Source organism: Centroberyx gerrardi, chromosome 18 (genome assembly GCF_048128805.1).
Source record: "Centroberyx gerrardi isolate f3 chromosome 18, fCenGer3.hap1.cur.20231027, whole genome shotgun sequence".
Taxonomy (NCBI): domain Eukaryota; kingdom Metazoa; phylum Chordata; class Actinopteri; order Beryciformes; family Berycidae; genus Centroberyx; species Centroberyx gerrardi.
The window spans coordinates 902192-914872 of NC_136014.1; the positions used below are offsets into that span (position 1 = coordinate 902192).

Sequence of the window (12681 nt, forward strand, 5' to 3'; positions counted from 1 at the left end):
TAAAAAACATAAAGCCGCGAGTGGCAATGGTGAGATTCAAGCCAGTACACCTGCCAACCTTGGCCAGATCAACCAACTTTGATCAGATCTGCATGAAAATTGGTAAGCAAGTTCCAAATGGGGGTTCAAACATCATTACTAAGTTACTAAGTTTCATAGCAATAGGTGAATTTGTCTTTGAGTTATAAGCCATAATGTCATAGGTCAGGCCCACATGCATAAATCCAAACCAATCTTTGTCTTTTGTCTACTTGGCCCTAGATCATGCATATCAAATTTCATTACAATATGTCAACCCAAAACAGGGATATCAATTTTTGTTTTTTTGGTGCCCCCTATTGCTCGATCTTATAACGTCGTTGTACACATGGTTATTCAACGTATTCTAATGTTCACCAAGTTTCATGTATTGATATGCTATATAGATTTGGACAAACTCAGAAAGTTAAAGGATAATCACGGTTATTTTCAACGTGGGTCTTATTTTTCTAGTTTTTGCCATCATGGCGATTGTGTTCAGAATTTCATGACCTACTTCACTGTAGATCTTTACATACCTCCAGGACGCCGGGAGCGCTGCTGTCCAATACACACACAGAGAACCAAAGCGGTAATCTCCAGTGATTAAAACACATCCTGGGACCTTCCTGCATGTTCGATTATCCATTGCCTAAAACTTGTGTATATTGCATTAGATTTGTTATTGTAACTAGTGGTAATTATAAGTAGGATATGTGGGAATTTTTGGTATATTTCCCACCTGGCATCACTCACTGGCCAAAATAACTGGAACACCAGTTTTCTATAATACATAAAAGAGCTGTCACGTTTGTTTAGCAAAACTTAATCTGATCTGAATCTCTTCTTCATCTGATCTATGCTGATCTGATCTATCTACACCACTTTGTAACTTTAAATTCATGTGCAACTTTTAGATTATGGCTTGGTTTTTGATGAATCACAATCATTATCTTCAGCTAATACAGAAAGTCTTGTCGTTGAAGAGTGGAGTTGTACCTCTGCTCAGTATGGATTACTAAACAACAAAAAAAGATTATAATAATTGTGCCATAATCCAACACTTGTACATGACATGAGGCACAAACATTCAGCATATTTATACTCACTTAGTATTGGCAAAATATCAGCATTTGATTCATAAATTATTATTTGATAATATGTTTGCAAGTCACTTTAATTGTCATGCTCATCAAAAAACCTAGCCATAATCTAAAAATTGCACATGAATTGAAACTCTTAAAACAATCAGATTAAAGGATAAGGCTGGTGTTGTTTAATGCATTGCTTACCATCAACAAATCCTATGAAAATATCAAAATCAGCAATGATTTTGTTTTGCCAACAAGTCTCGTCCATGTAGCCGGTGCCCAATGAAGCCATGTCCCAGCAGCCATAGAACTCCATTGTATTAAAAAAACGATTAAAAACATGTCAAAGAGCCATGCCGTTGCTCTGGGCAGCATATTTCATCATCGCGATGCACCGGGCCACTCGATTTTTTCCTCAAACAACTTAATAAGCCGGCTGTAGACACGTTTGTGATCTCAGGAAAGTAGTTCCGTAGCACCGAAAATAGTCCCCGGGGTAATGAAGAATTTGTTCCCATTTGAATTTGATTTGGTAATAACTACAACAGCCTGACTTTTCGTGGTAACAGTTAGCGATTTTTAAAATTGAAACTATGTCTTTGTGAGCTGTATTTCAAGGTTTTTAGCTTACAATTGGAGCCAATGACTTCCGGGTTGAAGGCTAAAAACGGTATGTGGGAAGTCAGAAAGTAATGGGAGTAGAGCAAACGCATTGTTGATTTTGTTATTTTCATAGGATTCGTTGACGGTAAGCAATGCATTAAAAAACACCAGCCTTATCCTTTAAGAATAGGGGGTGCTGGTTTTGCTTAACAAACATGTAACAGCTCTTTTATGTTTTATGGAGAACTAGTGTTCCAATTATTTTGGCCAGTGAGTGTATATAATATAATATAATATAATATAATATAATATATATTCACAGTAATACAATCAACCACACTTACGAAGAACAGAGAAATATCTGCTGTAGTTTGTTCATGGTTGATTTTACAGCATTATTGTGTTGAAAAGATGTGTTTTAATTGCTTTTTGGATTCAGCTATTTGAGATTATTGCTCTGGACCTAGGGCTGCAAGATTCTGGATAAAATGAGAATCTTGATTTTCTTGCTTAGAACTGAGATCACAATTTTCTCTCATGATTCTTAAGCAAAACAATTTTAATAAAAATTTTACTGCACTCTTTTGCCTGATACAGACAGAAACAACACAAAATGTGATAGTGACTGTTATGGGACTGTCACATGAACTTTTATCATTCAGCCATCTATGCTTCGGCAGATGGCCACTAGAGGGCGTCTTTAGCTGTGAGATGCAGTGTTTCTCATACACATGAGCCTCTGTATGAGAAACACTGCGTCTTTAGCTGTGAGATGCAGTGTTTCTCATACAGAGGCTCATGTGTGGCTTTGCCACAAAATAAAAAGTTGGTCTATATATGATATTGATCTAAATCGATCCCTAATGCGCCTGATGTCACATCACGTTATGTTTGTCATGTGGAGAAGCACAGACCAGCAGCATTTTACTCAATCCAACTCGGTGTGAAAACAAAAGTGAAACTTAGCATTCCACAATTTGCTCTGAACTCGCATGTGTTAGTAAAAGGATGTAAACAGTAACCTGATAACTCGTCTTCTGCTGCCCTACAAACTTTAACGTAACGTTAAGGTAACATCTTTACCTATGGAGTCAGAATTTTCAGAAGTCGAAGTCTTAAAAAGAATTAAATGCACACAAGTTTCACAAATGTATGACTCATAAATATACAAGAATGATCACAAATGTATTTTCCTGTCCATAAACAAATACCACTCAATTTGAATAAATGTCAAACAATTCTACAAATAAATGCCAACCCAACATGAATAAATGTGAAACAATTCCACATACTGTATATATTTCCAAGTTTGAAGTTTATTTTTCCAAAACACATGTGAGTATTTTTTTTTGCATTTATTTACAGGTTGTCAAATCTGCATTCAGAAATCGCGTGTGGATTCAGTCGCATTTATTTGTTGAGGTGCAGTCCTCTGATCCACAAATGTGTGGTACATTCAAGTGCAAGTGAAGAGGTCAAAGAGGTTAAGGCAAATCTGACTCCATATTTGCCTTGTATTTAATCAACGTTAGTGGAATTAGGTAGTTTAATTGATAACCGTGTGACAATGCTTCAATGCACTGAATTGAATTTAGTTGAACACGTGCTGTTGGCCTGTCTAAGATATGTGCTTGTTTTTTACCAGACAAAATAGCTTAAATTCAACTGCTTGATGAATCCAACACTGAACATACAACCTTTGAACAAGTGTTTTCCTTTGTGTGTCTGTTCTCCGTTATATCTCTCTGGATTTGTTTTCTTTTCTGCCGGTTTCTGCCCATTCTGCATGTGCACATTTTGTCACGTTATTTGTTAGGAGCGCTTGGTTTGATGCAATGGATATCCCTAATGAACATGTGGCAGAATCGTTGTCATTTAGGAATGAGATCGCATAGAGGTATGAATCGAGACCGCGATTTGAATACGATTAATCGTGCAGCCCTATCTGGATCTGTGTTTGTGTGTTGGACAGCATCACTCATTATGCATCTATCCATATAGGCCATGCCCATTTCTATCTGACTAGAATTTCCGCTTAAGTTAGAAGCTCCATGTCAACTCTCTCATCTGACAACTGCATTGGACCGCCACCTATCGCAGACCTCCTTGCAGAAGAGCCCATCTACCAGACACCCGCTTACCGTTGCTAGGCAAACTGACTCACTGAGTTTGTCTGTCCGTCCTCTGTGATTTTTGGAAAGCTAGCTTTCTCGACCAGTGGTCATCTCAACGGAATAAGCAGGCTGAAATATCTTCCATGTCTTTCTGCTCAGAGTTGATGGTTCATCGACTCAAACTTACATAAGTACATTTACTGTTCGCAATTATTATTCCTAATTTTCATTTCATTTTCATTTTATTATTCAGACTATAACTTCAGTATTTTGTTCTGGTTTATCATCTGTTCATTTGTCCCATATTTCACCCATTTCATTGATCATCTTATTTGTCTAGTAGGTAGGTAAATATCTTCATTTAATACAGAGTCGGTTGTTCTGTGTTTCCTTCTTTGCAGAGAAAAGTAATCCCTCAAATGAAAATATCTCACAATTTTCAAAAGTAAATGTCTGTTTTCTTTCCTCTAAAGAGGTGGTGCCCCAGCAGGTGTAAATTGATACCTTCATCAAAACCTTATATTGTCATACCTTCCAAATTTGATATTTTCAACTGTGTACACTACATAGGTCAGCTTTTTGTGAAGATTGCATTTTGTGTTCACAAGTTGTGGCTCATTTTGTGAAATAGGTGCCACGCACCAAAACTGATTGGCCTATGGCAGCTAAACAAATTGTAGCAGCAACAATCTTTTGATCATTTTTAGCCATGCGAGTCCAAAGATGCTGCATACCAAATTTGGGGAAGATTGGATCAACGCTGTAGGGGGAGTTTGAAAAAATAGGTTTTTCAGAAAATTTTAAATAGCAGAAAATCCAATACGGCAGAAATTGACTACACTATGTGCACTTGATTGGGCTTGATCCAAGGAATATATAGAAAAAAGATTGGTTCAGAAGTTATTGGCCAAAAGGTAAATCTGCTTGTTGTAGCGCTACCAACTGGCCAACTGGATGATTTTTTGTCACCTGAGTAGCAGCTGAGATTTCAAACCTATCTGCCAAGTTTGGTTGCTGTGGGTCTTACAGTTTCTGGGCTCCAGATACTTTTAGCGGATGAAAAGAAGATTAAATATAGCCGAAAGCAGGTTGTAATAATCCTAATAAAAACAATGTGTATAATACTTGTGTGGTCATGCAACCTTTGTCAGGTATTCATCAGATCAACCTAAAAGCCCCTGTATGTGAGTGTGTTCTGTTTTCCCTCACCTGCATTGAGCACTCCATGACAGAAACAGCCATCACAGCATCCTCTATGGTTACTGTCTCTCTATACATCAGCCTGGCATGGGCTTCACAGGAAAAATACATTACTTTTGTGTGACTGGTACAGAGCTACTGGTGTCCACATTGAAATATGTATGTTTGTGTGCCATCAAAACAACAGAAGGCATAGCATGTACTGTATATGTATAAGAATGGAACAACTGATACACAAGCGTTGAGGTGAACTAACTTAAAATTTACTGACTTAAAACTGACTTAAAATCACTGAATTAAGATGAGGTAAACTTCCTATGCATACCTTCGGCCAGTCTGCTGAGGCTCTCGAGCATGCGGATGGTGGTGCGGGCTGCGTTGCGGCCATTACTCTGTCTCTGCAGCTGGTAGTAACAGGCCAGGACGCTGTTAGCCTCGTCAGATACCTGTGGCTGCAAGCGTTTGATCACACAGAAATAAGCCTTCATCTTCTCCATGGACCACAGGTAAGAAGACACACCGAGCACTCCTAGGATGAAGATAGAGGACTGTTACATCCTGCACTCTCACCAATGACAAAGCCCTTCAGGATCAAGGGTCAGGGTCATGTAGAGGTTGGCAATATGACATAAATTTAATATATTATTTCACATATTCTTGACAAAACTATTCATCTATTCTTAACTTCATAACTTTACGATTATAAAAACACACTGAAATAAAATACAGTTGGGTAAACAAATCAATTTGACACGTTACTCAAACACTACATTTATTGTTTCAAGTTACAGGGCGTATATCTAACAGTGAGATCAGCGTCAGATACTGAGTCAAGAGATAATATTAAAAAAAATGTAACAACTGAATGTCTTCTTGGACTTGCACTTATCTCACCTTGAGCAGTGTTATATAGTATAAAATAATAGGAAATAACCAGTATGGATAACAATAGAGTTCTGTCCATTAAATCCTTCTCGGAATGTGCTTTTTATACACTTGCCTCTCTCCTCTACTCATATTTCTCTGACCCACACTCTCACAGGATTTCTCTGAAGCAGTTCCTTGGCATGGTTCATCTGAAAAAAGTCTGTTTCTGATAAGTAACTGTCGATATTCATGTTTGTATATAAACAATATACTGTATATATACTGTGTATATACACAATATACGCAGGGTTTCCGCTAGACATTTTTTTTGTTTTACTGGTCAATATGGATTTCAGGATTCTAGACGAGTAGAACATTTATCAGACACATGTTTTAATTAGGCTAGAATAAATTTAAACAGCAATAATCATTATAAACCATCCAATCCAATAAATGCATTTTATCAACAGTTGAGCCAAAGTTTGGCTGTCAGATCTGATAGAAGACTCTTGCCTTCAGGTGCTCCTCATAAGCTCTTACTTCCAAGTTTGACAATCGTAATTACAACTCATTGTGTATTCAAGCACTTTTTAGGGGGAAATAACAAAATGGAGCTTGACACAAAAGTAGTTGTTTTTGCTGACTATTTTACAAACCAAGTGGTACAGAGCTTAGCTACTTTGTCCTGCGAGAAGAGAAGAGAAGATGGGGAGAAGATTGTAACATATATTTTAATAATGAATAAATAGTATATTGGCTTTGTATATACGTGACACCTAAATATTCAACAATCACATCTTGGCATCTTGGTTATCATGTAAAATTTCCCATTTGTATTTGCCATTTTATTGGGTCATTTAAGCACGCTCTACCTGTAATTGCAATATTTCTGACAGCATTTGAAGGCAGCCTCGACTTGCTACAGTTGGACTCAGTGCAATCGTTTCGCTTCACAGCAAACTGCGATTATGCTGTTTGGAGTAATGAATTGAATTTTTTGTTCTTTTTAGAGTAATCTTTACACAGAGCATTTATAACAGCAAAAAGCCGAAAACAGAAAATAAAAGTTCTGTGTGAAAATGACATGCCGGTAAAAAGGGGGGCTAGTTATCCCGGCATTGACCCAACCACTCCACCTAGTAAAAAAGCTAGAGCAGAACCAGTATTTATTCAGTGTAAAGTAGCCTAAAGTTGGGCAAACGCAGGGGCAAATGCAATGCTAACCATGGTAGCCATTATGCATTAACATTCTCATCTAATAATTCTAATTAGCTGTCAGCGCAAGTTACTTTGTAATCTACTGACCCACCTCATAACCTAGGAGAAAGCAGGAGAAAAGCCCAACCTGACCCGGTAGGCCTATTTGTTCTGTGTGAAGTATGGAAGAAATGTCTCTATAAATGCCATGGTAACCACTGTGCCAGCAACAAGTTTTATAGGTTAAGTGATATCATTTAATTAGGCTATTGATTGATTTATTGATTTGTCATATTTTCCGCTGGAAATTTTGGTTGACAATTTTGTCGGTCAACTGCACGTTGTACCGGCCAAAAGCCGACATATATAAATAACGGAAACCATGAATATACGCTATCCCACGTTTCATGTCCGGGAGCTCTGTGCACCTCATCACACTTTTGTTCTAAAGGTATGCGAGTGATTATGTGAAATTATTTTACATGGAGTTTTGATGGTGCTCACTTGGTCAATGGAAAAAGGAGGAGGAGAGGTAGAGACTTTCACACCTGTCTATTAACAGGTGTAGCCCGTTGTACTGGCAAATAAAATTGATTTACAATCCTCATTTTGTAGAATTCTTAAACTGCAGGGGCCGGTTGCACAAAACATCTTAAGTTTTCTCCTTAAGTATGACACTTTAGGCTTAATTTCTCGTTAGCTGAGGGACTTACTTAAGGGTGTTGCACAGAATCCCTTAGAAGGTTTCCTTAGTTAAGGAAAAACGTTAAGGCATTTACTGCATTGAAAGAGATTTTGCAACGGTAAAATTCTACAGTTTCTATGGAGACCGTTTCTTTGCTTGCACTTGCGCTTGTGATACCTGTTATCGCCTCACCTACCGTCTCACAAAGTTGGCCTATAGATTGTTAAAAAATGGCAGAAGAAAAGAAGACAAGAAAACCAAATTGGTCAGAGGAAGAAAAGATTATACTTCTGGAGGAATACAATAACAGAAAGCACATACTAAAAAGTAAATTTTATCCGCAAATAACAGCAAACAGAAAACAACAAAAGTGGGAGGAAATTGCAACGAAAATTCATTCAAGAAGTCTGGTGAAGAGGTCCATCCAAGAGATCCAAAAAAAATACGACAACTTGTCTGTTCTGGCCAAAAAAAGAGATCACTAATTACAGGAGGGAATCCAACAAAACTGGTAAGAATAACTTTAACGTTTAACTTAAAGTACACTTACAGCTTACTTTAAGTAACCGTTAACGTTAGACTAACTGTTATATGGCTGACAGTGAAAGAAATGTCTGTAGGCCTACAGAAGTCGTTCACAATAAAGATGGCATCTTCTTCTAACGAGTTATTTATTTATTGTTGATTTCATTACACATTAAAGTATTTAAGCTTATATAAACTAACATTAGACTGTAACGGTAACTTTAGGTAACGTTATAGCCTAGCTAACATGAAGCAGGCTTAATGACATAACCTTCTCGTTTAGACTGTAACCTAATGTGCTATAAAATAACTAATTTATTAACAGAATTTATTCCATACAAAATGTAATTTTCCAGGTGGGGGTCCACCTCCAAACCCTCTTTCAAATGAGGCAGTGATGGTAGCGGACATCATTGGTTGCGACTCACCTACCGTGGTAGGAATTACTGGCGGAGGGGAGAGCAGTGGTCATTTGGAAAGGTAACAGTTCAGTTTAAGGCTAATTAATGACATTACTATTAATAGCATGACTGTATAGTTAACCACTAAAACCAGATGAGGAAATGAGGGAGGAAAGTGATGTTGCAAGCACATCGACTGTCAGGCCTCGCAGCCCAGTGAACCCTCCAAAGACACCAAAAGCGTCAAAGTAAGAAGTTATTGTTATTTTTTCCTATCAATAAAATTTTCGCTAAATCTCAATCCAAACATACTGTAAAATAAAGATTATTTTTTACTCTAACGAAGTATTCAATTATGTTTCTTATTGCAGTGCAGTTAAAGTTCACATACATTTAAAAACTTTACTAGTTACCGTCTTGTGTGACCTTTTTGCACGCCGCTTAAGTTGCATTATCGCTTGTCCCCTCTTTTTTCATTACAGAAACAACGGAGACGGTCCATCTCTTCTGGCACTCCAAAAGGAAGTTTTGCTTCTCCAAAAAAAGAAATTAGAGCTTCAAATTGAGAACTTGGCCGTAGAGAAAAACAATTTGGACATGCAGAATATTTTACTGCAACATAAAATGAGCAAGCTCTCTGAAGAAACAATCACATTTACTGTGGCTGATCTTGAAGAGGTTTAGGCTACAAAAACAAAGATTAGAACAAATGCAAAGGAAAGATGTATATTATTTATTTATTATTTATTTACATGTGTATTTGAGTTGTATTTGTATTTGAGTTGTCTATAAGTTGAAAAAAGACCGAAATAAACCAAACTAAACTAAGAATAGATAGGCCATGTATCCACTTCATAACAAATAATTTAATAGGCCTAAATTAAATATTAATCATTAAATATTTATAATGTCTGGGCATATACGTTTCAATAACAAATAAAATTACTTAATTACAATAATTCGTGGAATCATTCTTTATTATAGCCTATTATTTCTTTTAGCTGAAGAAATTGTTTACTATGGTCTCTCGCACAGTGTAGCCATTGTTTTCAATTCCTTCCTCCCCATCCTCCTCGGCCTCTTCAGTGGTCTCATGCTGCTCATCCTCCTCATCTACTGCGAAGTCCTTCGATAAGTTGAACAGCACTACACATGCAAGAATGATCTTGCATGCTCTGCCCGGATCCACACGAAGCTCAGCATGCATGCAGTGGAAGCGGCGTTTCAACTGCCCGTTGACCCGCTCGATAATTGCCTGTGTCTTGCATAAACTGAAGTTGTAGTTCTCCTGTTGTGTGGGGAGACAGAGAGAGAGAGGGGACCGCATGGTACTATCAATTATTATCAATTACATTTAATCAATTATAAATTGAGGTCAAGCATGCAGCTGAACAAGGTAGGCCTACTGTATGTTACAATTTGGATACAATTAGACCACTTGCCTGAGATCTGTTGGCAGGATTTCTGAATGGTGTCATTAGCCATAAACGACATGGATAGCCACTGTCCCCAAGAAGGATGCCTTTATGCCTCCCCTCCTCAAACTCTTGCGAGGATGCTCTCATCCAGTATCCGAGTGTCATGGGTACTGCCAGGCCATTGTGCTACAACGTTGGTTATTTTATTTTCATGATTGCAAACTAACTGGACATTGATTGAATGTTGATTTTTTTCTGTTAACAAATTGATCTTCATATTGTACGGGCGCTTGAATCCTGATGCGGGTCCCGTCTATCACCCCGCACACTTTTGGGAAGCCGGCAATATTAAAGAAGTGCGCCGCTATCTCATCCTCCTCTTGTTTTGACGGGAACTTCACCACGGTGCTGCGGAAAGTAGAGTGATCCAACTCGAGACGGCCGGACAAATCATGAATTGACTGCCGGTCAAATCTATAGTGTAAAATCAATTGCTCATCGTTAAGCGTATCCATTGGGTTCTCCCGGTCGCGGAACACTCTTCTCAGGATGCGTTCATTTTCTTCATTTATCGCCATAAACTCAGCCATGTTGCGGTTAAGATGGAGTCAGTTGTACCTTACGTTTTTTTCCTTACTTTGGTTGCTAAGGTCTTTTGTGCAACGGTTTATCTAACTTTAAGGGACTCCTTAAGTATAAGACCAAGATAAGGAGAAAACCTTAAATACTTAAGTGAATATTTTAAGGAAACCCTAAGGAGAAGACTTAAGGGTGTTTTGTGCAACCAATTTTATTTTAAGGAAACCTTAACTCGGACTTTAAGGAAAATCTTAACTTAAGATGTTTTGTGCAACTGGCCCCAGGCCTTTAAAGCCATTGAACGATAAGACCATAGCATTTCCAGTGTTTGATAAATTTAAATAAAAATGCTCAACGTCCAGTTACTTCAGCCCATACACCAAAATACTACTATTAAAATGTTGTACATGGCGGTTACGACCAGACGCTGTGACGCACGTGTGACGGTGCTGAAACACATGCCTGTACAGAGCCGGTGTACACAGAAGCATTGATTGAACAGCGTTTCTCTTCCGAGAGACGGACAACTAAAAGAAACAAAACAACTAATTACACTGGGTCAAAATTCATAAATAAAAACGATAGGTAAAAGACGCCGAATTGAGAAATGTTTGTGAAATTGTGACTGCAATGACTGACATGGACCGTTAAATACTTCTCCTTCCCAAGTAAAACTAATCCTGTCCAGACAGAGCATAACAATAAAATGTTTATTGGAGTAATAATACTTGTAGCTTATCAAACACAAATATCTTAATAGTAATTTTGTATACAAAGCTAAGAGGCTAACCAGCAGCAGGTGGAGGAGTCAATTCAGTTCTACATTTCTGGCAGAGCATTAACTCTAACTAAACAAACTGTTTTTACACTATATTCTGTAACATATGAGCGAGGTCCTAATTGTCTACTCTACTTACATTAATGTCTGTTTTCTTCTCCGGCGGCCGTATCTATTTTGGATTTCCCCTAAAAGTCTGTGGGTTTTTCCTTTTGGCTAAACTCCACCCATGACTCTACCCCCTGCATGCTAAATTAGTAACAGGCACGTGTGGTCACTGAAAAGTCACTGGCGCAGCGGACAACAGCGCCCTCTACTGTGCCAAGTCAGTGCTCAAATTCTGCTCCGTTGTGAGTCAACTTTGAGAGATTTGCATAATAGCTAATGAATCAGATTTTAGTGGCACAGTAGGCTGGACACCAGCAAAATAAACCAATCTTAGATTTTATGTAATAATAATAATAACCTTTATTTGTATAGCACCTTTCATACACAACATGCAGCTCAAAGTGCTTTACATCAATAAAAGGCAGATAAAAGACAGATTAAAAAGATAAAATTCATATAAAAGAACAAGCAAGATGCATTGCATTAAAAGAATCAAATCAAGTAAAATAGAAAGATAGAAGAACACAACAAATACTCCCACTTTTAGATGCACATTGTGAGTGAACCCATATGTTTTTCTTTCATTTACTTTTCCCCTGTCCTTCCTGATTCTACTCTTGATCCGATATTTACGTCAGATCTCACTGCCTCAGGCAGACGAGAATCATAGATTCTCCTCTTGGTCAAAAACCTCCCCATCCACAGATGGATGAGAATCCATCTGATTCTACTCTTGATCCGATATTTACGTCAGATCTCACTGCCTAAGGCAGACGAGAATCATAGATTCTCCTCTTGGTCAAAAACCTCACCATCCACAGATGGATGAGAATCATACAGGGTAAAGCTCTGTCCCCCCCACATATAGTGTTCACTTGTGCAAGTAAGCATTACCCGGACAAGACCAATGAAAATTTGTACTTGCCCGTGTCAGCTCTGTTGGGATCCTGAACAGAAACAGTTAAAATGAAGGCTACTTAAAAGCTAAGCTGAAAAGATAAGTTTTTAGCAGTCGTTTGAAAATGCTTACAGAGCCCGCCTCTCTAATATTCTTTGGGAGAGTGTTCCACAGTTTAGGAGCATAGTTAAAAAAGGCT

At 37.9% G+C, this 12681-nt stretch overlaps 1 protein-coding gene across 2 annotated transcripts in view; it reads right to left on the reverse strand.

Annotated features, from left to right (window-relative positions):
* The window catches only part of mcm9 (minichromosome maintenance 9 homologous recombination repair factor), a 117571-nt gene that overhangs the window by 11386 nt on the left and 93504 nt on the right, over window positions 1-12681 (reverse strand). For both annotated transcript variants that reach the window (XM_078289852.1, XM_078289853.1), the window contains exons 12-13: window positions 5352-5555; window positions 5036-5118 (exon numbers count right to left, since the gene is read on the reverse strand). In XM_078289852.1, the coding sequence (XP_078145978.1) occupies window positions 5036-5118; window positions 5352-5555 (287 nt within the window). The remainder of the gene's footprint in view (window positions 1-5035; window positions 5119-5351; window positions 5556-12681) is intronic.